This window comes from Aquila chrysaetos, chromosome 8 (genome assembly GCF_900496995.4).
Source record: "Aquila chrysaetos chrysaetos chromosome 8, bAquChr1.4, whole genome shotgun sequence".
Classification (NCBI taxonomy): domain Eukaryota; kingdom Metazoa; phylum Chordata; class Aves; order Accipitriformes; family Accipitridae; genus Aquila; species Aquila chrysaetos.
Window position 1 is genome coordinate 463,351 of NC_044011.1, and position 26,859 is coordinate 490,209.

At 60.4% G+C, this 26,859-nt stretch overlaps 2 protein-coding genes across 4 annotated transcripts; one reads left to right on the top strand and one right to left on the bottom strand.

The window, feature by feature from the left end:
• Positions 1 to 458: 458 nt before the first annotated feature.
• EZH1 (enhancer of zeste 1 polycomb repressive complex 2 subunit) lies at positions 459 to 16,550 on the top strand. 3 transcript variants are annotated; one of them, XM_030022236.2, is made up of 20 exons: positions 459 to 512; positions 1,401 to 1,521; positions 2,117 to 2,245; positions 2,551 to 2,670; positions 3,761 to 3,881; positions 4,510 to 4,683; positions 5,617 to 5,719; positions 5,990 to 6,153; positions 7,005 to 7,096; positions 7,880 to 8,060; positions 8,984 to 9,180; positions 9,619 to 9,710; positions 10,293 to 10,333; positions 10,854 to 10,979; positions 12,022 to 12,200; positions 12,857 to 12,952; positions 13,364 to 13,445; positions 13,593 to 13,673; positions 14,069 to 14,153; positions 14,272 to 16,550. In XM_030022236.2, the coding sequence occupies exons 1-20, from the start codon at positions 502 to 504 to the stop codon at positions 14,330 to 14,332; spliced, it is 2,256 nt and encodes a 751-aa protein (XP_029878096.1). In that variant the 5' UTR covers positions 459 to 501; the 3' UTR covers positions 14,333 to 16,550. The 3 variants fall into 3 exon arrangements, with proteins under 3 accessions (XP_029878096.1, XP_029878097.1, XP_029878098.1); XM_030022237.2 differs by lacking the exon at positions 459 to 512 and adding an exon at positions 519 to 541; XM_030022238.2 differs by lacking the exon at positions 459 to 512 and adding an exon at positions 594 to 726.
• Positions 16,551 to 16,938: 388 nt separating this feature from the next.
• On the bottom strand, positions 16,939 to 26,220 carry CNTNAP1 (contactin associated protein 1). The gene is given in 25 exon segments (XM_030022232.2): positions 16,939 to 18,034; positions 18,124 to 18,171; positions 18,294 to 18,527; positions 18,647 to 18,740; positions 18,878 to 19,005; positions 19,136 to 19,372; positions 19,475 to 19,714; positions 19,792 to 20,010; positions 20,087 to 20,254; positions 20,353 to 20,480; positions 20,613 to 20,769; positions 20,848 to 21,051; positions 21,195 to 21,314; positions 21,421 to 21,527; positions 21,617 to 21,788; positions 21,857 to 22,006; positions 22,086 to 22,347; positions 22,692 to 22,826; positions 22,828 to 22,836; positions 22,921 to 23,105; positions 23,175 to 23,378; positions 23,624 to 23,771; positions 23,871 to 24,064; positions 24,335 to 24,436; positions 26,053 to 26,220. Coding segments are annotated over 25 exon segments (3,915 nt in total). The 5' UTR covers positions 26,132 to 26,220; the 3' UTR covers positions 16,939 to 17,843.
• Positions 26,221 to 26,859: the final 639 nt, after the last annotated feature.

The window sequence follows — 26,859 nt, forward strand, 5'->3', positions numbered from 1 at the left end:
GCGGGGACGGGCGCTGCCCCGCCAAGCGCTTCCCGCGGGACCGGGCTGGGCTGAGCAGCAGGGTCGGGCCGGGGAGAACCCGCGGGGAGAGACGGGGCCGGGCGCACCCGAGCGTGGGCGAGCACCGGGGCGGGCTGGGCACCGGGCTCGGAGCCGCCGGGCGAGGCCCGTTCCCCGCGGCCGGTGGCGGGGTTGCTCTGGACTGAAACGGGCCCGCCCCGCGGGGCTCCGCCCGGGTCCTGCCGGTGCGGGTCCGGGTCCGGGTCCGGGTCCGGGTCCGGAGCGCTCCGACGCCCGCGCTCCCCGCCCCGCCGGGGGAGCCCCGTGCGCCCCCGCCCCGCCCGGCACCGGCGGGAGCGGGGCGGGGCCGCGGGGCGGGGGCGGGGCCATGAGGCGGTGCGGAGGCGGGGCCGCAGGCGACGGGGGCGGGGCTGTCCCGGGGCGGGGTCGGGCGCGGCGCAGGCGCGGCTGCGCAGGGGCGCGCGGCCTGCCCCCGGCGCGATGGCCGAGGAGTGAGTGCGGGGCGGGGCCCGGGCCGGCGGTGCGGAGCGGGGCTGGGGGGGGACACGGACACACACGGGCCGCCGGGGGCTCCCCCGGAGGACAGCGGGGTTCCCGTGGTACCGGCTGGGGCCCGCGGCCGCCTGGGGCAGTGGCCGCGCCGGGCGGCGGGGCCGGGACCCGCTCCCCCGCTCCAGCGGCGCCGGCCGGCCTTGGCCCGCTCCGGTGCGTGTCACCGGCGCAGCCGGGCTGCGGGCCCTTGCTCGGCGTTGCCGCCGCCTCCGCCGCCGCCGTGCGGCCCCGCGGGGAGGCGCTCGGGCCCCGGGGCCGGGGCGGCGGTTCGGAGCCCCCAGCGCCGTCGCGGTCCGAGGCCGGGGCGCCCCGGGGCCGGGCGGGGGGAGCGGCCCTTGGAGCGGGGGCCGGGCCAGGCCGGGGCTGCACCGCGGCCCGCTCCCGGCCCGGCCGGGGCGGGGACCCGGGAGCTGCCGCTGCTCCCTCCCCCGGCCCCCGGGCTCTCCAGCGGCGTGTGCCTGGGGAAGGCGGGGAACCCAGCGGCCCCCCCCCGGGGCCTCTCGGGGCTGCAGCGGGGCGCCGGGGCCGCCGTCCGTTGCGCTGCCCGCGGAGGGGTCGCGGGGGTTCCGGGGGGCAGGAGAGGCCGGACCCCAGCCAGGCTTGGTTCCCCGCTGTGGCCGACGTCCGCGAGCTCCACGGGCTCTTCAGTGCGCTTTGTGCCATGGTTGTTCCCTAGCCAGGGCTGGTGTGGATTTACGCCGTTATTTTTTCCTCGTTAGTGTCTGTGATGCGTTTAAAATCCACAGGGATTTTTTATCCTAATAGCACTTGTTTACAGGATTAAGCTCTCCATCGTTTGGTAATTTATTCCTTCTGTACTTTTATAGAAAAATGGAAATCGCCACTCCTCCAACATCAAAGTGTATTATATACTGGAAAAGAAAAGTCAAGTCTGAATATATGCGTCTCCGGCAGCTCAAGAGGTTTCAGGCGAACATGGGAGCTAAGGTAAAGACATATCGGTGGTAGCTCTAGCTGAAAGGGTATCTCCTAAATGCTTCGCTTTAGCTTATAGTATTTGGGCAGCTATCAGATGGGTGCTTCATCCTGTGGATTGATAAGCTATGTGTTAGTTGCAAGCTGGATAAGTTGGAAGAGAGATTACTTCTCCTCACGCTCCATTATTAGCCTCAAGCCGTGCAGTCAGTGTCTGTTGTACGCAGAAGTCTGTTGCCTGAGTGCTTGCATAACTGCAGCAAGAGGATTCACTTCCACTTGTTCTTTAAAGTATCTCCCTGCTTGAACCCTCTCTGTGCTGGTGGGTTTCAGATGACTTACTCTGATACTCCTCTCCTTGGCAGGCAGGATTTTAGAAGAGGTCAGCTGGGATCAGGAGTTATCAAAAGCTACTGGCTCTTGGGTAGATTTTCAACACAGCTTTGTACCAATACTGAGTTTAATTAGAATTCCATCTAATGAGCATCATCAATTTGAAATGCTCTGCCTTGCATACATTTTGATGCTTGAAACAAAATCTCAGGAGGGGTTTTAGTGTTCTCCACATGATTTCTTAAATGTTGAGTGCTGCTTTCTCTCATTTCAGGCTCTGTTTGTGGCCAACTTTGCGAAGGTTCATGAAAAGACTCAGATTCTGAATGAGGACTGGAAGAAGCTTCGAGTCCAGCCGGTGCAATTGATGAAGCCAGTCAGCGGGCATCCATTCCTAAAACAGGTGTGGAGAGGAAAAGGGGCACAGCAGCAGCAAGTGTGAACTAGAACCAGGGCTTTGCAGGGAGCTGTGAGGATACGGGACTAGTTTTTGTGTGTGCTATCCTATGTCAGTGTCAGGCCGTGCCTCGCACTCTTCTGGGATGCAGAAATGGGCAGAAAAACCCTCCAAAGGCTTTTCCTGTGAAGGAGTCCCAAAGAGTGAACGAGGGGCTTCATTGTGTTTGTCCTGAAGTGCAATTTCCCTCTGGCTGTGAGTGCCTCCCAGGGGCGGTTTCCTCACTGCCCTTCTCTTTACTTGTATTCCAGTGTACTGTTGAGAGCATTTTCCCGGGATTTCCAAGCCAGACGCTGTACATGAGGACCCTGAACACAGTGGCACTGGTGCCCATTATGTACTCCTGGTCCCCTCTTCAGCAGAATTTCATGGTATGTAGGAAGGCTGTGGAGCGTGAGGTCTTGGTGCAGTTAGTGTGTAAGCATTACGTGGTTGTGGAGTGATTATGCCTTCTTCAACCCACTTGTTTCAAGCAGTGTCTGCTCAAGAGATGACGGAAGGTATCGTTTTAGTTGCTTGTTTTGTTGAATCCCATAGAACAGCCTTGTATCCACAGCGTCTTGCCCAGCTAGTCTCTCCTTTATACCTGACTCCTTGATAGGGTCACCATTATTTCACAGGATTCAAAGACTAAATATGTTTTTGGGGGTTTTTGTTTTTGTTTTGGGTTTTTTCTTAAGATTTTTCTTCCCATTTAAATGAAGAATTTTATTTCTTAGGCAGGTCCTTTCCTTTGTGACTGGATTACCCTGCTGGTCTCATTGTAAGGATGCTACTGAGGATTAGTTCCTCTGTCATAGGAGTGAGGGGAGTGATTTAAATGCAGATTTTGGTGTGGCATAGTTAAGATTATTTGTTAAACAAACAGGTGGTCTGTGGCTAGCCTGGCTCGTTGCCTGGTGTGGGGTGTGGATATGTTCCTGCAGCCTGCAGGGCTCTCTGAAGCCTCCGGTAGCAGACTGGGGGAGTAGTGTGACACCAGTGGCTGTAATGCAAAGAGTCGGTCGGTGGTGCCATGGCAATGAAGGTCTAATGTCCTTGCTCCTGTGGTTAACGGGATAATGCTCCTCAGCTTTGGCTGTGTTCCTCTGGGGAGTGAGTTACCGGTTTGCCTTTCACTGTTCCAGTTCTACTCTGTCTTGAACACAATCTCACTGACATTTTTTGGCTGTTTATTATTCTTGGCAATGTGTGTGTTTCTGAGTTTCTGTAAGCCTTGAAGGCACTGCTCTTCTTTTTCAGAGCAAATTGCACTTTCAGGGGTCGGTCAGAGTTATGCTGCTGGCATGGGATAATGAAATATCAGTGATGAGACATCTGAAACTGCAGCCAGGGAGGCTGAACCTTTGCTTTGCACTGTGCTGTCTGCAGGTCTGAATGGACAGGAGCAACCTCAGACACACAGCCTGGCTGGGGATTGGCAAGGACTGGTTTGCTGAGTTGTCTCTGATCTCTTTTCAGGTGGAGGATGAAACTGTTCTGTGCAATATCCCTTACATGGGAGATGAGGTGAAGGAAGAAGATGAAACTTTCATTGAAGAACTTATTAATAACTATGATGGGAAAGTTCACGGAGAGGAAGGTAACCTGGGAGCAGGCAGCCCTGTCCATTCAGTCTCTTGCAAATAACATATCAAAGTAGTTAAGAAGTCAAAAGGTGGCAGCAGTAACCAGCTTTTCTGTGGGAGCTCTTAGAGCAGAAAAACAGGATCATGCCTGCTGTTCTAGTTTGCAAGGACACAGTCCTGCCTTTTGATATCCCACTCCGTTCTAGGCCTGGGGTGCTCTGGAGCCGATGCTCTTGTTCACAGGGTTTCACAGGCATGCTCTGGGATGCTGAAAAACATGGTAGAGGTTAGGAGGCGCTCTGCAACCTTGTTTTGCTTGTGACCTTAGCCAAGACTTTAATCAGTCTTTTCAGAATTGAAAAGCTGGTGTGTTTCCCTACAGTGCTGCCTACCCCGTCATAAAACTCTGCCTGGAGGGAGGAAGACAGTGGAAAACTCACTGGTATGGCCTGTCCTCAGGTTGCTAAAAATGATACACGACTCTTAGGACTCTCTAGCAGTAAAATCCCACCTATCCCTACAAAATGGAGAGAAAGGTTCTGGTTGCTAATAATGTCGTCTGGCTGGCTTGTGATTTACCACCATGAGGCGTGTGAAAGATGATGGCACTCCCACAAACTGGCTGACATATCTGTGTTTCAGAAATGATTTCAGGGTCAGTCCTCATCAGCGATGCTGTGTTCTTGGAGCTAGTGAATGCCCTGAATCAGTACTCGGATGAGGAAGAGGAAGGACACAATGATTCTGAAGTTAAACAGGAGGATGGGAAAGAGGAGCTGCCAGTCACAAGGAAAAGAAAGCGAATTGCAGCGGAAGGTGGGTTTGGGCTACAGAAATTGGGGTTATGTTGGTCACATTTCCATCCTGCCCTGCCTGACTAGCTGGCCACTGCTCTCCTGCCATCGCTCTTGCTTATTAATGTGTCGTTAAGGGTAGTGACCAGCTTGGCAAGTTCTGGTACAGTAGTTGAAAGCAGAAGGGAAATCGGTTGTTCTCACTGTCCCGTGTGGACAGGATAAGAAGTCACCAGCTTAAAGTGTGGTGAGGAAGAATTTAGATGAGTCACCTGGAAAACTATTTCATGGTAAGATTAGCAAAGTAGTGGGGTATTATCTGAGGAGACTGCAGGATCTCTGCTCTTGGAGTGAGATCCCTGCTCTTTTAAAGTGCCAGTCTGGCAAACGCCTGTCAGTAAATTTGTAGGTAGATCTGATTCTGCTGTAGGCCAGGGAGGTGGACCTTTTCAAATCCCTTCCAGACGCCTTCTCCATATGTTTGTGTTCCTCTTCCCCCCCTTCCTGTGCCACTTGGAGCTCTTGTTGCATAGAGAAAGCTCTGGTTTGTGGGATTTTCATGTGTCCTGCATGACCTTGGGAGTGCTGACTGGTAGTTTCATCTTTGTCTTTGGTTTATAGTGATATCGATAGCACAAATACCAGGACCTTTCATAGATGTAGAATAGCATTGTCTGCAAATCCTGTCTTGGTAAAAATAAATAGTAATAGTCCTTAAGAAATTGTTAGCACTTCCATCAATACATTATGCTACTCTGAAAGTGGCAGAGTGTACTGCATCTGGAAATGCCTTAGCCTAGTTGCAGGACAAAAGATTTATCTGTTGTGTATTGGATTACATTTCTGTCTCTTAAAATACAACTCTGAACACCTACTGGAATCGCTCCCTGTGGAAGAAGGAAAGACATGTTCACATCCAGCTTAACTGAGGAATTGTCTCTCTTCTTTTTCTCAGGTAACAAGAAGGGTTCAAAGAAGCGGTTTCCAAATGACATGATATTCACTGCTATTTCTTCTATGTTTCCTGAATATGGCTTCCCAGATGATATGAAAGAGAGGTAGAAGATCTCTACTTAAGTTGTCTGTTACCTTTCTTAGCAACAATTGAAATTTGTATTTCAGAAAACAGCACTGTGCTCTGACCAGAAAGTAGAGCTCAGCTGGCTGCAGGCACCATGAGCAGAGTGGTTTTTGAACGTTAGAAACTTTAGTTTAGCCTCAAGGTATCTGGGCCAGTAGGACGCTGGCCCAGATAGTAATGTAGTCGTGTAAAATGTCCCAAATTAGGAAAGCTTGCACATCTGTGGGTGTTTCTGTTTATCGAATAGGTACAGGGAGCTGACGGAAGTGTCGGACCCAAACGTGCTGCCGCCGCAGTGCACTCCCAACATAGATGGGCCATGCGCGAAGTCTGTCCAGCGGGAGCAGTCCTTGCACTCCTTCCACACCCTCTTCTGCCGCCGCTGCTTCAAATACGACTGTTTTCTGCATCGTAAGTGCAGTCTCGGCCGGACGCTTCCCTAGAGCCCTTTTCTCCTCATTTTTCCTCAGTGCTTCATACCTCTGTCCACCTTGCTTAGTGTCTGTGCTGCAGTCTTTAGAGGGTGGTGCCTCCCCGGAGTTTGGAGTGGAGCCTTAGGAGCTGACAGGTGCCCAGAAGCCTTTTATAAAGATGGCTCCACTCATTTCCTCAAACGGATGGTAAACCAACCTGCGTGGCCGTCCCCTCTTTCTCACCATTGTTCAGCACGCTGCGTTCGAGCCTCCTGGCAGTTTGTGCCACAATACTGCCGCGACTAGACTTTACTCTTGCTTTGCAGAAGCTCATCAGGGAAAGGCATGAAAGTTTCACTTCCAAAGTCTGGACATGCCCCTGTGTTTTGTTGCCTCACTGGAACTTACAGCTTCTTCTTAGTCATGTTCCTGCGGTTTGTCCTGCCAAAGCCTTTTGGATACTGATTAGCTGTTGGACCTGCTGTTTCCCAGGTCTAAGGGCTTCTTTGGAAAGTCACGAGACTCTTTCCAGTGAATTATTTATTAAAAGATATAATATTAAGATCATGTGGTCTTTTTGTTTCAGTCTGAAAACAGATCTTTTTCCTATGGCCTCTCCTTCCTAAGTGTTCTCCCACTGCTGCTGAGTCCCTGTCATGGGTTGGAGCAGGGCTGGCCAGGAGGTCCTGCTGCCTTGTTCCCTGCTGCTGGGAGAGCTGCTCGGGCACTCTTGCTGACTGTGTCAGGCTCCCACTTACCTTCGTTGAGCTCGTGCTGTCCCTGTCCCTTGCAGTGTGGGGGGAGACTCTGGGATGATGCTAATAGTAAAGATAACTGTTATTTTTTCAGCTTTTCATGCTACTCCTAATGTGTACAAACGAAAGAATAGAGAGACCAAGATCGAGCCAGATCCTTGTGGAGCAGACTGTTTCCTCTGGCTGGTATGTTTCTGTGTTGCTGGTTTTGAAACCACGAGAGAAGTGGCCTGGGCAGCCTTGCTCTGCAGAACTCTGTGGGTCCTTTTCACAACTTTGATGATTTTTCAGAATTAGTTCTAATCCTCATTGGATTCAGGGGAGTGTGAATCCAAATGCAGACCTTGCCAGATGCATATTGTAGTGAATCTCCGACAAAGACTGATTTCATAGCTAGCAGATGGGAAAATGTGGTGACAAATTATTTCTCTGGACTCGGTGCAGCATTTGAAAAATGAAGCCCAGGTTAAAAATGCTAGGGAAGGAATCTAACACATGTGGGGAAGGCTCGAACTATTTTAAAAATGATCTTTCAGAAATGCAGCCTCGCTGTGTTACTGGGCATGAGAGCTGCAGATCGGAAGAGCTGGCTGCAGGGAGGCGGGTGCGCTTGGTGGTGTTGGAGCTGGTCAGTTGGCTGAGATACAGGGTGTCCCAGGGAGCTGCAGGGCTGGAGCAGAGGGAGAGGCCAGGATAACTTCATTGCCAGGGCAAGAGGCTGGGGAGCGGACTGGAGGGCCAGGGCCAGGGAGCCTCTTCCGAGCGGGCAGCGATGCTGAAGGAAACAAAGCGGGAACGTGCGGTGGGGCAGGCAGCAGGGCCTTGGCAGTCGCTGAAGTGACCACGCGTGGCGGGTCTTCCACCCTCCCTTGGTGGTGGCAGGGCAGGGCTTGTCCCAGGGCCTGTGGAAAAGCCTTTCTGTGTTCCCTGGTCATCTGCCATCCGCCTTGTCTTCTGCTCTGGTTGCAGGAAGGAGCCAAGGAGTTTGCTGCGCTGCACAACCCCAGGTCCAAGTGCTCAGGCCGGCGCCGCCGGAGGCACCACGTGGTGGGTGCTTCCTGCTCAAACACCCCAGCTTCTGCCGTCGCTGAGACGAGGGAGGGCGACAGCGACCGAGACACGGGCAACGAGTGGGCCTCTAGCTCCTCGGGTACGATGCCAGCCCAGAGACACCCCACTCCCCTCCGGCGGCATGAGCAGTAAGGCCAGGCGCCACCTTGCAGCTGGGGCTCTCCCTGGCTTGCCTCTGTGTCCCACACAGGGGTGTGGATTTCGGAGTTAGCAAAGAGAGTTGGTGTTTCCAGCTGGGCTTAAACAAACATGAGGGACACCGGGCCCTGCCCCTGCTGCTGTGGGGTTCGCTGTCCTCGTCCAGGAAGGAGGAATCTTGCCAGGCAAAGTGAGAGCTTTGCTGGGACCTGCAAAGCCAAGAGCCCTCGGCTCTGAGCACCTTGCCTGGCGGTGCACGAGGAAAGTGCCCAGGCAGCACCGGTCTGCGTGCTTGTCCCTGCTGCAGCACAGAGCAGTGGCCAGGGAGCTGTCGAGGCGGGGGGCTTGTCCGTGGACCTGCCAGGGGTGAGCACTTCCTCGGTGCTGCAGATGAGCACCAAGCTGCTCCTGTCACGCCAGGGGAAGTGGTGGTGGCCAGGGCAGAACGAGCTCCCGGGGGGCAGAGGGCTCCCATACATCTGGGTCCCATTTAGGGTGGGAGAGGAGAGAGCGACTTCCTTGTCTTCGGGCCTCTCTGGTGCTGCTGCTCTGGTCAGGGGGCTCCGTCCTGGGACAGCCCTGGAAGGGGAAGGTGGCATGGTGGCTCTGGTGCTGCCTTGCTGTGAGGGGGCCAGTGCCACCGTCCCAACCAGTGCTGGTGCTGGGCTGCCTGACTAGAGGCAGGAGCGTGCGGCAGGGAGCATGGTGCAGGGCTGCCGGGAGGTGTAGAGGTGTCCTGGTTTCAGGTGCCGGGGTGAGGCAAGGTGTCAGGCACTGCTAGGGGACCGCTGGCCTCGGGAGCTGTGACAGCAAGGGTGCGTTCTCCCATGCTGTGTTTGGCCTAACATCTGCCTTTTCTGCCAGAGGCAAACTCCCGCTGCCAGACCCCCACCAAGCAGAAGCTGAGCCCGGCTTCCTCCCAGCTGTTTGCGGTGGAGACACCGCAGGAGCCCGTTGAGTGGACGGGAGCCGAGGAGTCGCTCTTCCGCGTCTTCCATGGGACCTACTTCAATAACTTCTGCTCAATTGCCAGGCTGCTGGGAACAAAGACATGCAAGCAGGTGGGTGCCTGGAGAGGGCAGGCACTGCAGTGCCTGGCCCAGCAGCAGGAGAGAGCTTGCCTGTTGTTTTTTCTTCTCTGCCACAAACCACCTTGAGGAATGTGTTGCATCAACACTTTGTGGAGTTCGGTGGTGTTATTTTGCAGTAGTGCTGCTGGTTGCAGAATGAGCCCGGCACATGGCCGGTGCTGTTAGCTTCTTCCAGTGTCCCTTGTCTGAGGCTGGGCACCCTGGCAGGGCAGGTGCTCTTGTTTCCCAGGCAAGAGAAGCAATGGCACCTGTGGTCAGTGAAACTGGGGGCAGAACTGCCCACTTACTGGCCCCAGGACTGGGACACCCACTGTGTGCGTTTGCTTGCACTCTCTCTGTTTATGCTTTAGATAAAACCAACCTGAGTACACTGAACTTTATTCTTTTTTTGCTTCTGTTCTTTGGTAGGTCTTTCAGTTTGCAGTGAAAGAATCGCTTATAACAAAACTGCCAACAAACGAATTAATGAATCCATCCCAGAAGAAGAAAAGGAAGCACAGGCAAGTGTTGGACAAGCTTGTTTTGTTCTTAAAATGCAACCAGATCCACTGCTTTCTGTGCCAGCACATTCCTGGTAATCCCCATCTGGCTCCCATCTGTGCGCACATCCCACTGTCGCACAGGGCTGCTGGCTGGGCGCTGGCCCCTGGCCTGTCTCCCCAGTGCTGCTGCGCTGGCTGGGGGGCTCTGCAGCCCTGGGCTCAGCCCCGAAGGAGAGGGCAGCACAGTGCCCAGCTGTAGTGCCGCACTGCTGCAGGAGGGACAGTACTGCTGTCCTAACAGCACCCTTAGCCTCAGCTCCCTGACTTAGAACCTACTTTTTGTGTGCTGATCCCAGTGTGTCCAGTATTACTCTGGCTCTACTATTTGTCTCAAATAACTTCTGCTGTAGCTGCATCATTCTCATCTTTCTCCACTTTATGGCTGTCTGGTGGTTATTAATGCATGAAGCTGCCAGACAGCCTCGCTGGAATCGCCTGTCTCCCGCTGCCGCGCTTGACCGGTGGTGCCGAGTAGTCGTGGCCAGCTCTTCCTGACAGAGGCTCGCACGTCCCCTCAGACCCTCTCTGCTTCTCTTCCAGGCTGTGGGCTGCTCACTGCAGGAAGATTCAGCTGAAGAAAGGTAGCGTTTGCTGTGGCTGCGTCACGTGAGGTTTGCGTGGCCACTGCCCCGTGGGATCGAGTTCTCTGTCTCTGACTCATGCAACGGGACGGCTGCATCCTGCTCTCCAGCCTGGCAGCTGCAGCAGAGCAGAGCAGGAGCGGTTTCCCCCAGCCAGGCTCCTTGGGGTGCCTCGGGCCAGCCCCGCTGCGGCTGTGCCATGGGAATCGCCGCCGTGCCAATGCTCTCTCTGAGGCTGTGTGTGCGGTGCGGCCTTGCTCCAGCCAGAGGGGAGGCTGAGGTTTGGTGTGCAGCCCCGCTGTAAAACGGGCTGTTCGGGGCAGAGCAGACGTGTGCCATGTGCAGGTAATCACAGCCATGTGTCTGCAGGAGCTGTGCACTGGGTGCTGCTGGGCTCCCTGCCGTCTGCAGGCAAATGGGAAGCTTGCACCCCTCCCTGCTCCAGAGCCCTGGGCGTGTTGCTTTTAAACGTTTCTGCAATGTGCAGCTTCTAATCTGGGCATTTCTCCTCTTGTTCTAGATAATTCGCCTACCCAGGTATACAACTACCAGCCCTGTGACCACCCCGAGCATCCCTGTGACAGCTCCTGCCCTTGCATCATGACTCAGAATTTCTGTGAGAAGTTCTGCCAGTGCAACCCTGACTGTAAGGAGAAACCTGGGATTATCGGGCAGGAAAGCAGCCAGCTCTCCTGACACAGACCAGAGGGAGGGTGCAGAGTTGGGACTTGCTGGAGGCCTGCTTTGTGCCTGCTTTATTCCTGCATTCACTGCTCTGTCCGTCTGCAGCAGTTTGATTAGCAGTCTGCTAAAGTCCAAGGGGAAACTGTTCCATGCTGCCCAGTGACTCTCAGCAGCAGAGATACGTGCTCTTGTTAGAGAACACTTGTCCACATGTCTGTATCCAGCATCAACAGCCCCTGGCTGATGCTGCTGGTTCCCTGAGAGCAGGATGCATGGCCAGCAGTTAGGGTGGGAGTTGGGTCACTGCTCTGCCGTGGTTATTTTTCCTCTCTGGGCTTCCATTCCCAGCTCTGCAATGGAGATAACTGCACTTGCCCACACCAGTGGGGCTTCTGAGTGTGGATTTGTTAAGGTTTATGACACAGCTTGGGGCTGGAAGGACTACAGGGTGAAAGGGAGCCAACTCAGGCTCAGTACTGATCTGTTTATGTTTATGTTATCCAAGTAGTTTATTTGCAAACTGCACATAATTAGTCCCAAGAGGCAGAGCAGCGTCTCCAGCCATGCAGATGGGAAGGACCCTGTGCATGGTCTGTGCTTTGCTAGGTGTGAGCAGTGATCAAAGCTCCTGTGCGCACAGAGTGTTTCTGTGATTTACTTCCAGCTCCTGGGTGCCTAGGCTGCCTCGCGTTCACCTTGTCTCATTGTGTGCTTAGTGAGCGCTGTCCTGGTGACTTTGGGGGGCAGGAAGGCGGGTTGGGGGCTCCTGTCTCTGCTGCCCAGTGCAGAGTGAATGTGGAGCTCTTTATTAGCACAAAGGCACCTTCCTTATGTTCTTATGTTAGCAGGGTGGTGGGCAGGCAGCGTAGCCCATCGTCACAGGCTTAGTTCTGTACCTGCCCAGGGCCTGCCAGGGAGGACGTTTGGTGGGGCAGGGACACCGCACGGCCCCTCTATTCTCTGAAAAACCTCATGGTGCAAAACCATGGGCTGTGTTGCTGCAGGTCAGAACCGCTTCCCGGGTTGCCGCTGTAAAACCCAGTGCAACACCAAGCAGTGCCCGTGCTACCTGGCTGTGCGGGAATGTGATCCGGACCTCTGCCTGACCTGTGGGGCTTCAGAGCACTGGGACTGCAAGGTGGTCTCCTGCAAGAACTGCAGCATCCAGCGAGGTCTCAAAAAGGTACTGACAGCAGCATGGCTCTGGACTGCTGGCAGGGGGCTGCCTCAGGGTAGAGCTGATAACCAGAGCTCCTGCTGTGTGGGGGAGAGTGTGTGAGCCACCCGCAGCTGCCTGAGTGAGGAGGTCTGGGAGAGAGGCTGCTCTGCCCCAGGCTTCTGTAGCACTTAATCTGGAATATGGATTATGGATGTGAAAATTAGGAGATGGGAGTTGCATCAGGAAGGGTGAGAGCAAGGGCGTGTAAAAAGTGACTGCAGAGAGAGGTTTAGTCTTGAATTCTGCTGGTCAGGGCAAGGAATTGCATGTAAAAAAGACAAAAATTCAGAGAAAGATGCAAATTAGTGGGTGTCAAGTAATGTGCAGCTCCAGCCTAATGGTGCTATGATATGTAAGTCTGTAGGGAGCTGTGTGTCACCTTAAACCAGGGGATGCTGACCCTGTGATGTTGGGACTTCAAGTGTGGCAGCCAGCACAACACGGCTGTTCCTGGGCACTTTCCTGCCTGTTCCTGTAACCCCAGCATGTGCAACAGTTCTGGGAGGTGGAGAGCTCTTCACTGTTGCTTTCTGGTCTGCCTGATGCATGGAGCCTGACCTGTGTGCTGGGAGGTGGTGGGCCTGCTGACCATAACTGTTTCCTTTTCACCTTGGCTTCAGCATTTGTTACTGGCACCATCAGATGTTGCCGGCTGGGGGACTTTCATCAAGGAATCTGTGCAGAAGAATGAGTTCATCTCGGAGTACTGTGGTGAGGTCAGTGCTTCTGCCCGTGGTGGGGCTGCTGTGGTGTGTGCTTGGGAGGCTGCGTTTAGTGGAAGTGCTTCCTTCGGCTGCTGGTCTGGCGACAACAGCATGCCTTCCCCAGCTTGACCATGGCCGTGGGCTCACTCTGACCAGGTTTAGAGATTGAATCTTGTACTATTTTGGGACCCATTTCAGTAGTACCTCTAGGCCCTCCACTGTGGAGGAATGTGTTGTGTATGTGCTGCTTCCTGAGAGCCCAGCTTTTGCCTCTGCTCCCTCCCTGGGAGCCCTGGCAGGCTCATGCCCGTTGGGGTGGGAGGGCAGGAGGGTGTTTCCAGAAGGTGGCTGAGCGCTGCTCCTCACAGCGATCCTCGCTGTGCCCTCAGGCGCCGAGTCTCTGAAGGCATTCTCCTTCTCCAGCTTATTTCACAGGATGAGGCTGACCGGCGAGGGAAGGTCTATGACAAGTATATGTCCAGCTTCCTCTTCAACCTCAACAACGGTAACTCGTCTGGGGCTTCAAGGGGTGGAGGAGACTTGGGCTTCCTGGCAGGGGGCTGGTGGCTGGGCGGGCGGTCTCAGCCTGTCTGTCATCTGAGCGGCAGGCCTCTCTTTACACTACAGTTTTCTTTTTCATTTTTTTAAATAGATTTTGTTGTTGACGCCACCCGCAAAGGAAATAAAATCCGCTTTGCCAATCACTCAGTGAACCCCAATTGCTATGCCAAAGGTGAGATATCCCTGCCCAGTCAGACCTTGGTGGGGGATGGCTCTCTGGGGTCCTGCTCAGCTCCGGGATTGCAGTGGATTCTCTGGGGTTCCAAGTGACCCTGAGCCTGTGGGAGCAGCAGAACTTCAAAGACCTGGACAAAGTCTCCTCCTCTCTGCAGCAAATCACATTCCTGCTGGTGAGGGCCCCGCTCAGCTCTGTGGTGGCCCCGGCCTCACAAGGAGAGATTGCTGCTAGAGGGTGGCTAGGAGCTCCCCGGGGAGCACCCCGTTGCTGCTAGGCAGGAGCTTGGGTACCGTGGCCCATGGGAGGTGGCAAGGCAGGGCAAAAGTGCTGCGAGACCTCCTGGCCTGAGCTGGAGCTGCAAGTCTCTGATGTTGTCTCTCTGGTTGCAGTTGTGATGGTGAATGGAGACCACCGGATAGGGATCTTTGCCAAGAGGGCCATCCAGGCAGGAGAGGAGCTCTTCTTTGATTACAGGTACGTTGGGGAGTGGCTGGCTAGGAACTGGGGTGCAGGGTTGTCCCCACTTTCTGTGCACACGTTTGTGGGCAGCGCGGGAGGTCATTACAGCAGCTGTGACTTTCCTGTCTTGTAGGTACAGCCAAGCAGATGCCCTGAAGTATGTCGGCATAGAGAGGGAGACAGATATCATCTAGGCTCTGTGTGGGGCGGTTACCAGCGCACCTTGCTGCTGCACCTTGTAAGCAATGCCATGTTTGCTTCACGCTGACATGACTGCTGCTGTTCCCGTTGCTGTGTGTGTCACAAGTGCTACTTTCCATCCAGACGCCCAGAGAGAGACTCGGGGCAGGAGTGTGAACAGCTGCTGCTGGGGTGGCAGCTTTGCCAGCCCTGGGCTGGGGCAGGCTCTGGAGCCTTGCTCTGCGAGCAGTCTCCAGGGCTGGAGGGAGCCCATGGACCAAGGCAGCTGGGGCTTGAAGAAAAGCTGTGGTGCAGGAGGAGGGACAGCTGCAAATTCTCAGTCTCTTTCCATTTTCTGCCGACTGCTGGAAGAACAAGAGCGAGTGAGGTACTGCCAGCACCGAGACCTGGGGCACAGCTGGGAGGCAGAGGGGCTGGTGGTCCCCTCTGGCCCTGTCCCCTGGGATAGGCTCTTGTCTTGGGTGCTACCTCTTGCTGCCTGTTTTGTCCTGTTGACAAGGACAGCAACAGGGTTGGAAGCCATAAAGACACGGCTGCAGTGGTCCCTGGGCCCCAGGCTGCTGTTGCTGAGGCTCTGTGTCCCCTCTGCCCCAGCTGGCTGGGGGACAGAGACCGCCTGGCCGTGACTGGCATGGCACGATGCCTGGGGATGGGGAGAGCAGCACTATGCAAAAAGTCACTTTGGGTAGGGTTGCCACTGAGCTGGTTAGAGACAATGTTACGGGGGTGCTGCTGCAAGCACAAGAGGAGTCCAGAGGCAGCAGGAACCCGTGAGCCCTTCCAGCCCATGGTGTGGCTGTGGCATGGCTGGTTGGCTCATGCCCGTCCCCAGCTGCTCTGCTGTGTGGCCCTTCTGGGGCTGGCGCATGGATGCTTCTGCCGGGCAGTTTTGGGGCTGCGGGGGGGCGGGACTCCTGCTGACCGGCTGGGGCTGCACCCAGAGCAGGAGATGGGCCTCGGCCACCCTCTGCTCCGGGCAGGCATTTCCTGACCGTGCGTTACCAGAGCTGGTTCCTCCACCCTCCTCTGTCAGGACGCTCCCTTTCAGAGCAGCACAGGCTCTGTGGGAGGTGTCGGGGACTTCAGGAGCCAGCAGAGTGGGTCCCCTTGGGTTGAGAGCCTTTCGTTGTGCAGGACTTGTTAAACGTTGCTGTGCTGAGGTTTGAATAGGGTGCAGCAGACCTGCCACTGTCTGCGGTGACCCAGGGAAGGTTCCTCAGAAACCTGCCTAGGGGTTTCTGACACTATGGTCCTGGTCCTGGCCCTGGAGATAAAGGGGAAATGTTCTCTGGCAGGGTGAGGTTTGGCCTTAGCACCCCATGCAAACAGAAAAAGAAAAAAGCACTTTAAACTAATCCTTCTCAGCTGGGAGCTGGGCCCCAGGTACCACTCTGGTGGTGAAGGGACCATGGCTGTCATTTCTCAGCAGCACCTTTGCAGGGACGTTGCTCTGGGCCTGGGATGGGGCAGTCTGGATGAGGGGGCTTTTCCCTGAGCAGGGCCTGGGGTGACCTGAAGGATGGGGCTGTCCCCTAGGAGCCACGTACGCTGCCAGCCGACTGCCCAGCCTGATGCTGGGTGCCGGAGGGTGCTCCGCCGGGTGTCCAGCGCTGGGCTTCCAGGATAGCGCAAGGAGCCCAGCTCAGTCCTGACATGGCATTGAGGGGGCCAGAGCCCCTCACCCCTGTAGGGTGTGAGGAGGGTGGGTAGTGTTTGCCTGGGGGCACCGCACAGAGGTGAGCAGCACTGAGGCCCTTGCCCTGCTCCTTTGAGGAAGGAACCGCGGGGCTCCTAAGGCACAGCCCCATCCCAGCCCTGTGGTCCACAAATGCAGGGAGGTGCTGGGTCTGCCCCAGGAGCCGAGCCCTCCCTGGCACAGCCCTGCGCCATGCTTTTCCCAGCCTCCCCCCATGGCAGGCGAGGCTGCCCGTCTGTCCTTCCTGCTGTCTGTGACTCCCTCCTGGGGCTCGGAGGGGTTTGGGTCTGTCTGGAGCAGCACTTGTACCCTGGCACCTGCCTGAGCCCCACTCCCTGTCGCCTCCGTCCGCCCAGCTCACCCCGACCCTGCTCTCAGCTCAGCGTCCTCTGCCACTTTGGCCATATCTGCACTATGCCAGGCTTGTGTCTGTGGTTTGTTGACGGTGAATAATAATGCACTTTAAAAATAATGTGGCTTGTAGCCTTTGTCATAATAAAGTGGTAGTGAACATCCTCCTGTGGCTTGCTGGCCTCTGTTACCCCAGGGAGCAGCTGGCAGCAGCATGTTCTCTGCCTGTTGTGGGCTCAGTCCGGCTACCCCCTCCATAGCAGTCGGCACCCTGGAGCCCAGTGGGGCTCGTGAGCAGCCTGGTGCCACCAGCTACCCCAATTGGTGCCGGCTGAGGGCTGGGAGGCAGCAGAGGTGCACGGTGGGGAGAGCAGGACATACTTATGTATGTACAAGCATAGCAGTGGGCTGAGCTGCATCCAGCCCCAGCTTTCTACATCCTGCATCCTGCTCCAGGAGTGGGAATTGCTGTTGGCTGTGCTGGTCCCTCACCCAGGTGCAGGCTGCCCCTGTGTGCCCAGGCTGCCGAAGCAAAGGCTGGGGAGTGTCAAACGCCATCATTCTGCCTTTATTTGAGTATCTTCACATCTCATTCAGCAAAACGTTTTTTTTAAAAATAAAGTGCCCAGTGGAGCTAGGCCTTTGGGTAGATAAATGCATTTCTGTAACATCGTCTTACCACAATACAGCGAGTGAACAGGAGATTTCCCTGGGCTGGAGGTAATCGGCAGGACCGGCACTTCATACAGAGAAGTAGCAAACTACAGACCACGTACCACGACACGCGGAACGTAACACCCGACAGGAGCTTCCATTTGGTTTTTTATACAAACCGATAGAATAAAAAAATCAGAGTGTAGTAGAATATCCAGCAACAAAAATGGTAGAAAGGATCCGTACCTGATCGTATGAAAGCAGCATCTCAGCAAAGTGCAGTGGCGTCATGCGCGGCAGCCGTTGCCCGCACGGGCAGGGTATTGCTTGGCGTGCCCTGGGCTGTGCCCAAGGCTGGGTATTGCGTGGCTTCCTTCGTGGCTCTGGCTAAGCGAGCAAAGCGGTGGGTAATCTACGCGCGGGCATCGCTAACGGGTCGGCAGCAGCAGGGCACACCCGTGCGCTCCCCTGCGAAAGGGAGGGTGGGCTGCCTGGCCCCGGGGCTCCCCCCCGGAGGCAGGGCAGCATTTGGCAGCTGGTGGGAGGCAGCAGCCTGCCTCTGGTGTGGGGTCTGCCGACATGCCCACCCGGGGCGAGCGGGACTGGGGCTCGGTGGGTCACAGCCACGCTCCAGGGCCGGGTCGGTGGCAGCCGCGGGGAGGAGCTGACGGTCGGTGCAGTCCGGTCCGGAGGTGGGTGTTGGCAGTTCAGGTGCTCGGCCCTTTGGTCCCGCGATGCTTGCTCGTCCCCAGGCGGCTCCCAGGGCTGCGGGGGCTGCGAGCCCATCCCACACCCCGGCCCCACTAGTCCCCTTTCGCCTCCTCCAGGATCTGGGGCAGGTTCTGGTCCTTGCGCACCGACAGCGGTTTGCCAGCGCTGCCGTAGTCCTGGATGGCCTTGGGCTCATTGGTGTGGTAGGAGCCCTTGTAGCGGTGGTAGTAGAAGTACAGCAGCACCAGCAGCCCCCCGAGCAGCAGGAGCAGGAAGGTCACAACTGCGGGGGAGAGGTGGTGTTGAGGGGCCGGGGGGGGCACAGGGCCAGGGCAGAGGTGGGGGGACACACCGGCCAAGCGCTTCACTTACACCCAATGATGATCCCCATCCAGCCATCATCGTGCACGTGGGGGAACTCTGCAGAGACAGAGCGGGCGCCTGAGACTGGGCTACAGGGGGGTCTGGTGCTGGAACGTCCCCTCTGCAGCTGATGCTTGCCGGGGGCTCCTTCCCAACTGGGGTCCCACCACCGCACCTACCTGTGCCCATGTACCAGGGGTCCATCTCAGGAGGGATGAGGATGGTGGTGAGGGGGAGCATGGAGGCACAGCTCGACTCCACCAGCTCCCCCCGGATGCTGTAGGGCCGCACGACACTGGTGGGACGGAAGATGGCTTTGAGGGGGACGAGGCTGTTAAACTTCACCCCTGAGAGGCAGCCTGAGAAGCCGGGTGTGTTGTAGCGCTGGATCTCGGGATCGATCACGCCGGTCTCTGTGGGGGCACAGAAGGAGAAGGCTCATCCCCTGCAGAGGGCAAGGACCATGCTGGGCAGAGAAGACCCTGGAGATCCCAGCATGGGGTGGGGTGGTCGAGGGCAGGACCCAGCTCACCCATCACACGCCCCAGGTACAGGTTTTTGGGCGAGTCCAGCTTGCTGTCCACGAACAGCGAGAACTGCTGCTCCATGACAGGGAGATAGTCCACCTGGGAGGCAGGCGCACGGTGTCAGCACCCGCTGAGCCTCCTCTGCCTCCTGCCACCCTGCCCATGCCCCCTCCTAGCCTGACCCCCAGCCCCGCAGTCCCCCAGGCCCCGGCGGGGAGGATGCCCCTGCCCCATACCTGGGTGTACAGCGTGCGGTGCAGGCGGGTGATGTTGACTCGGTGGGGCCTCCCGTCCGTCACTGGCTTGGTGGTGAGGGCAAAGACGTAGGGGCTGGTGCCCAGCTGGTAGCGCAGCTGCAGGCTCCCTGCGGGCCAAGCGGGGCCGTCAGCGGTGCCTGGGCTCTCGGTGGGCGAGCCCACCCCCTCCATAGGGCTGGTGACTGGCATCAGGGTGGAGGAGGGTCCCCTGCGCTGGGGAGGTCCCCCTGCCCTCACCGTCATCCTTGATGAGTACGGCCATGTAGTCCTTGACGAAGGAGCTGACGTACAGCAGCACGGCAGGCGCTGAGGTGGTGCTGAAGCTGAAGCTGACCTCCTCACTGGTGAGGTTGTAGCCGGGCAGGGGCTGCCAGGGGCTGCTGATGATGCTGGCGAACTCGCGGGCGGCATACAGTGACATTGGCAGGATGTTGTACCGCACCCAGGTGCCCTCCTCGAAGTACCCGCCGATGTCTGCGGGGGGACCGACAGGGTGACGGGAACACCGGCTCCTCTCCCCCATCCCGGCCCCGAGGAGGGCCCCCACCCTTGGTGCAAGCAGGTGCACTCACTCACCATGGTTGCAGAAGGGCCCATCGAAGGCGGAGATGCTGCAGTTGCAGCTGTAGTGGCTGTAGCGCTCGACGCAGAGCCCGCTGTTCTGGCAGGGCACCGGCGGGTCCTGGCAGTGGCCGGTGCAGTTGACCCGCACACCTTCCGTCTCATTGGCTTTGCCCTCCAGGTTGAGCGTCACCCCATTCATCCGCAGCGCCCGCAGGCACCCCAGGAACGGACGCATCTTGTGCTCTGCTGCGCCTGCGGCAGGGCCGAGACTCAGCGCCCTGTGGCACACGGGGACCTGGGGACACGGGGACGCAGCCGGGGGCTCTCACCGACGTAGAGGGGCCTGTCGAAGTTCAGGCGGACGAAGCTCTGCGGGGGGGCTGGCCGCACTACCCAGGGCAGCTTGTCCACCCGCAGCCGTGCCAGCTTGACGTTGAGCTCAGCCTTCACCTGGTGCCACTCATCATCGTTCCAGGGCACCGCCGACCGCACTGTCAGGTTCTCGTCCCCGTTCCCGATGTCGTAGGCAAACACCACGTCCCTGGTGGCTGCAGGGACAGGGTGTCAGGAGGAGCCCCCAGCCCCACCACCCCCTGCACCCCTGCACCCCCCGCCCGCCCATACTGTTGAGCTCAACGCGGATGTAGTTTCGGGAACCGGGGTTCTCTAGGAAGACACCGGACAGGGCGGTGGTCTTGAAGTAGAAGGAGATGTCAAGGCTGTGGTTGGCCTGGAAGGTGGGGAAGAGCAGGGCTGCACCCCTGTTGAAGGAGACGGTGTTCCAGGTGTTGCCTGTGGGGAGCAGGAGGGGCGGTGAGGGATGGGCAGGGACCCTCCATGGGCATAGGACCCCTGCAGGCAGGGGACCCTCTGCGGATCTGATCACTCACGGTCTCCATAGCACCGCAGGGGCCCCAGCAGGAACTGGGCTTCAGAGCCGGAGCGGTTGGTGTCTCCGACCACAACCTGGGTGACGGGCAGGTGGTCCACGAAGGTCAGCAGACCCTTGTCCGTCCTCCTGCAAATGGTGCATGCATTGGAGGGGCTGTGAGGGGCTTCTGCCCCTTCGCCAGCCTGCACCTCTGCTGAACCCCCGCCTGAACAACCCAGGGTCTGTGCCCCCTTGTGCCCACAGCCCCCGCCGACTCACCACAGCGCATGGTCAGCGTCGCAGTTGCAGAAGTACTTGGGGTCGGCGCAGTTCTTGTCCAGCCCGCAGGCACAGCGCTGGATGCCCGGCCGTGAGCCCCCCCAGTAGTAGTGCCGCTCGTCATGTCTGCCCATCCAGAAGCTGAAGGGCAGCCCAGCTGTGGGCACAGGGGAGGGTGAGGACACGGTCCCACAGTACAGCCCCGCGGCATGGCCCCACTGCCCCTGGCACTCACAGGGGGTGTTGAGCAGACGGGAGCTGTAGCAGTGGAGCTCAATGCGCTGCTCGCAGTACTCGGAGGCATTTGCCAGGGCTGAGACCTCAGCCCAGGAGGCGTTCCAGTACTCCACGGCCCCCAGGTAGGGCTGGTCCACACTGGAGCCTGTCACCCGCGTGGCGTAGTGACGGTTGTGCCGGATGATGGTCCATGCTCGGTCCTCTGTGGAGGCGGGGGGGCTGTTAGGACCGGCCCCCCTGGACACCCCTGCTCCCTCCATCCTGCTCCAGCCCTGATACACAGGCAGGGGCTGGTCCCTGGGGGCACCGGGCAAAGGGACCCCCATGCCCTCCCGCCGCCCCCACCTCGGATATCGCAATACACCGTGAAGGGCTTGAGCGGCCCACTGCCATCTGGGTCAATCGTGTAGTTCCCTGAGGTTTTCCCGCTGACCCGGTAAGCATCACACGACTCCTTGTAAAGGGCTGGAAGAGGGAAACAGGGCTGGGGTCAGTGTGAGCGGGGTGTCAGCCAGCGGGAGGAGTTGCAGATGCCCATCCTGACCCCCGACCCCTGAGGCCCCAGGCTCACATTTGTGGCAGGTCTCCCCCTTGTACCCCGTCAGGTCGCAGATGCACATGAAGTCATCCCAGGACTGGACGCAGCGGCTGTCGTGCTCGCACAGGTTGGGGGTGCACCTGAGGGCGCAGAGGGCTCCTGTCCTGGCACCGGCACAGTCCCCTGTCCCCCGCCCGCTCCCAGCCGGTACCCCTGTCCCAACTGATACCTGTCCGTGATGCCGCAGACATTGAAGAGCACGTTGAAGTATTGCCCCAGCCGGTGCTGCACCAGCAGCTCCACGTCCACGGGCTGCAGGTCCACGTTCAGCATCTGCAGGCAGCCGTGGAAGGCTGTCTGGTTCGACCGGCAGCCAGTGACCGAGGCCGGCTTGGGGCAGCCTGCAAGGCACAGTGTGGTGAGCAGCCTCCAGGCACCCATCGCCCCAAACCCCTGCCCCGCCACCCACCTCCGAAGAAGTACTGGCTGCCGGTCCGGAGCTGGAAGGGGTGCGCCACCCGAAACTCAGCGCCGTCGTCATCATCAATGGTCACCACGGCTGAACCGTCCCGCGCCACCAGCTGCACCGAGTGCCAGAAGCCGTCGTTCAGGCGATGCCCTGTGCGGGGAGAGGAGGGCACATGGGGAGGCACTGCCGCCAGACCCGCCTCCAGCCCCACGCCGGCTCCCCAGCCCACCTGCAGCAAACTCCAGCTTCTTCTTGCCAGGCTGTGCGATGGAGACATTGACCTGCCCCTCGCTTAGCACCACCTCGAGGGAGCCCAGACGGTCGGCGAAGCTGGTGTAGAGCAGGAGCCCGGCGGTGTCCCAGGAGCGGAAGCGGAAGCTGACGGCCAGGCGGTTCCTCCGTGGGATCCCCGGCACCCGCACGTAGTTGTTGATGCCGGCGAAGGTGATGGGGGTGTTCAGCTGGTCCTGGCAGTAGTGGCCCACGCTGCCCTGGGGGTGACCGCGGGAGGTGGTGAGGAAGAGGATGCTCCCATAGTGGGGAGGCCCCCCCCATCCCCACAGCCCTGGCCCCAATAGCCCCCGCTCGATCCCATCGCCTGGCAGTGCCGGGCAGGCGCCCCGGGCCAGGGACGACCTTGCCTGGTCGATGTGGCGCCACTCAGCTGAGCACGGCCGCTGCCTGGCCTCATGTCACCCCACATCTGGGGGGAGCCTGGCCCCAGGGAAAGGGTCACCCCACAGTGGGGCTGAGGATGTGGCCCTCCTCCAGGAAATGGGTCCCCCCCTGGCAGAGATGGGACCCCCAGGGAAGGGGCCACCCCCCAGGGCTGGACCTCGAAGCGGATGTTGGGTCTCCGGTGCCGGGCCAGGTCGGCGATGTTGACCCCGTTGAAGATGATGTTCTCCACGCAGCCCCGGAAGTTTTGCCGGTAGGTGAGGTGCTGCTTGTCCTGGTCGATCACCCCCCCCAAAGAAGATCTGGGAGGCAGAGGGGGGGTTTAGCCCCTCATTGGGGGATGTTGCGGGTCAACATCCCGGCAGCTCCCTGCCTGCCGTACCCACCTCGGTGTCAAGGTCGAGCTGGTTGAAAGTGCCGTGGCAGCGGAAGCGTTTGACCTCCCCATCCAGCGTCAGGTTGACATGGTGGCCGTAGCGCTCGATGTGCAGTGAGTGCCAGTGCTGGTCGTCCAGGAGGCTGCCCACCGCCACCGTCGTGTGGCCCTCGCTGGCATGCAGCGGGCTGCTGCCTGGGGAGGGGCAGCCTCAGCCGGTGGCCCCCCAGCCCTGCATCCCCCAGCCCCCCGGCCCCAGCTCACCTAAGCTGATGTGCAGGAGGAGCTGGGCCTGCTTGAGCTCCACCGTGATGTAGTCACCCTGCGAGCCCTCCCCGTGCATCAGCACCCCGTCCTGCTCCAGTGTCTTGAAGTTGAAGGAGATGTCATCCTCGAGAGTGCTGATCCTCTTAGCCCGGAAGCGGTAGGAGATGGCGTCATCCCCATCGAAGTAGAGCACGTGGGACCCTGGGGAGAGCAGAGCAGCCCCAGCCACATCACTGCCTGCAGCAGCAGGTGCCCCAGCATGGGGAACTCTCCTTTCTGCTATGGTTTATGCCAGAGCTAATGACTGCAGATGGCTTGGACACAATCCCCTCTGGGAAAGGGTTTTCTGGCATGCAGAGCCAGGGGCTGGTCCCCTGCCACGTGGGTGGCTGGGCCACGATACCACCCTGCGCAGGGCTGCTGGAGCCCCCAGGCCGGGTACTCACGGTAGGGGCAGCCGTAGAGGCCCAGGCGCAGCCCAATCTTCCCGCGCGGGTTCCAGGCCACCGGGATGATGCGGACGTAGCGTGCGAGGATGGGGTAGTGCAGGTCATGCCGCACCACCCCACTCTCGTTCACATTCCCGAAGAATGTCTGGGGACGAAGGGCCACCATCAGCACCTCGCTCTGGGCCAGGGTCTCCGCTATCCCCAGGGGACCCCCTCCCACAGGGACCCCTAGGCACCTCCCTACCCAGTTGCTGCCCTGCTGGAAGAAGGGTTTCCAGCTGGTGGGGTGGTCTCCGTAGAGCACAATGTAGCGCGTCAGCCAGTCGTAGGTGTTGAAGGTCCCCTGCGTGGCCACTGCGTTTATCCGGTGCTTTTGCATCAGGTCGATCTGGAGCCAGGGCTGCTTGTCCCGGGGGTCAGGGGACCAGCCGCTGGTGCCTGCAGGGGGAGAGGCTCAGCCGGCCCCACAGCCTGGTGCCCAGTGGCTCCTGGCTGAGCAGGGCTGCTTGCTCAGCCCCACTGCAGCACCCTACTGCGGGTGGGAGCTGGAGGGCTGCGGGGCTCTCCCCCACCCCTGGGGGATGCTGAGGGCTCTGCCGTGGGCACCCGAGGACCCCTCAGCCCCACACGAGGCAAGACCTTGCTGGGGACACCACCTGCCCACGGCCCCCTGCCCCATCTGCACCCTGGTCCCATGGGGGGACTCACTGTGCAGCCGGGCAAAGCTGGCCGAGTAGAAGATGTTGTATCTGGAGGAGGCACCAATGGATGAGGAGTAGAGGGGAGAGACGAGCTCATCATAGCAGGGTCCTGCAGGGAGAGCAGGGCTCAGGGCTCTGAACTGGGCGGTGTCCCCGCGGCAGCCCCCCGGCCTGGCCCTGCGGGACGCCACGGACCCTGCGTGCTGTGGGGACCCTGCGCACTCTGGGGACCCTGTGGGACCCCGCGGACCCTGTGGGGTCTGGGGACCCTGCATGCTCTGGGGACCCCGCGGACCCCACAGACCCTGCGTGCTGTGGGGACCCTGTGGGACCCCGCGGACCCTGCGGGCTTTGGGGACCCCGTGGACTCTGCAGGCTCCGTGGGCCGGCGGCGCGGCGGGTCCAGCTCCCGCTCTCCCCTCCCACTGCAGCGGAGCTGACACACCTCTGCGGGCCCCGGCGCCCGCACCAGCCGCCTCCGCACTGACGTGGGCGCCGGGACCCCCCCCTTTGCCCCGCCCCACCCCGCTGGGGCAGGGTCCCGCGTGGGAGGCCGGGGGGGCTCCGTGCAAACCCTCGCGGCATCTCCAGAGGAGGCTCCGGTGGGGCCGAGGTCCCGAGCCCCTCGCAGGGCCCTCCCCGGCCAGGTCGGACGGAGCCCCAGGAGCGTTTGCTGCACCCCCAGCCCTCACTGCAAGGCCAAGGGCAGCTGCGCTGCGCCCATGCTGCATCACCCCCTGCCTCCATCACCCCCTGCCTGCATCGCCCCCTGCCTCCATCACCCCCTGCCTCCATCACCCCTTCCCTGCATCATCCCTTCCCTGCATCACCCCCTGCCTGCATCGCCCCCTGCCTGCATCGCCCCCTGCCTGCATCGCCCCCTGCCTCCATCACCCCCTGCCTCCATCACCCCTTCCCTGCATCACCCCCTGCCTGCATCGCCCCCTGCCTGCATCGCCCCCTGCCTGCATCATCCCCCGCCTCCATCCCCCGCAGCCAGCGGGTCCCCGGGCCACCCCGGCCCTGGGGGAAAGGGCCAAGGGCCCCGGCTCAGCGGGGCCGCAGAGAGCTGCTCGGTGAGGCCAGGCCCTTGCCGGTCCCCGTCCCCGGGCAGCCGCCCCCGCCCCTCCCGCCCCAGGGCCCGCGTCCAGCCCGGGGCGGCCCCGCGGCGGGGCCGGCCCGGGGCGGCGGCGCTGGCCGAGGTGCTGGCGGAGCCCGGCCAGGTCCCGCGGGGCTGCTCCCGCTCGCCGGGCTGCCCGGACACGGGGCCGGGCCGGGCCGGGCCGGGGGGGGCCGGGGGCCCGAGCCCCCTCTCCGGTAGGGACAGGGGGCCGCGCCGGGCGCGGGGATGCGGCGCAGCGGGGCGGGTGCCCGGGGCGTCCCTGGGCATCCCCGGGCATCCCGGATCCCCCGGGGCCCCGGAGGCTCTGGGCGGGCGCGGTGCGGCGGGCGGAGGGGCTGCGGCGGGGCGGTCCCGGCCAGGGCGCGGCGGCGGGGGGGGGGGGGGGAGCCGCGCCCGGCCACCCGTGTCCGGCGGTGACCTTGGGGACGACGCGGACCGGGGCGCCGGGGGGGTGCCGGGAGGAGAAAGGGGGATGCCCGGGAGAACGGGGGTGGTGGTGGGGGGTGACCGGGGGGCTGGGGCGGCTCGGGGGTGCGGGGCCGGGGTGCGGGTGCGGTCCCGCAGTGCGGACCGGCCGCTCCCGGGGCTGCGGCCCCACTTACGTGCGAGGCAGCCGGGACCGGGGCGCAGGAGGCTGGCGCAGGCGGCGAGCAGGAGCCCGAGGAGGCGGCGAGCGCCCATGCTGGAGCGCCCCGAGCGCCCTCGGCGCCGCCGCTGCCGGTGCTGCAGCCGCACGGCGGAGCGGGGCCGGCGGCTCCGCCCACGGGGCGGGGGGGGCGGCGGCGCCGGCGGCGGCGGCGGGGGGGGGGCGGCCCCGGGACCGGGAAGTGGGGGGGCGGAGGGGGAGAGCGGGGGCCGGGCTGGGCGCAACGCAGAGCCCCGGTCCCCGCCCCAGCCTCCCCCGCTGCCGCGCTCCCGAGGGATGCTCCCGCCGGGAACCCGCGGTTTCCCCGGTCCTCGGCCCCATCGGCCCCGTCCTAGAGCGGGGCAGGGGGGGGGGACGGCAGCCCCGGGCTGCAGCCGGGCCACGGCTCGAGGCCTCGGTGGGGTCGGGGCGGGGGTGCGTGGGCAGAGCGGGGCACGGGCAGCGCGCGGCGTGGGACGGACGCGAGTGGGGCCGTGCAGGGAGCACCCTGGGTATCACCGGTTCCCGCGCGTCCCCCGGGCCTCGCCATGCCCAGCCCCGCCCCGAGCCCCCGCCGGGGCAGGCAGCATAGCCCCCTCCGCAGACCCGGCCCCCCCAGACATGGCCCAGGCGCCCAGCTCCCACGGCGGCAGCGGCGGGGGGGGGGGTTGGAGCGGTGCCCACCAGCCCTCCCGCAGCAGATGTGGCAGCAGTTTGTAATCAAGCCACAGATTAAGGCCTGCAGGTTTCGGGGTCGCCCGTCTCTCCAGTGGTGCCGAAGACA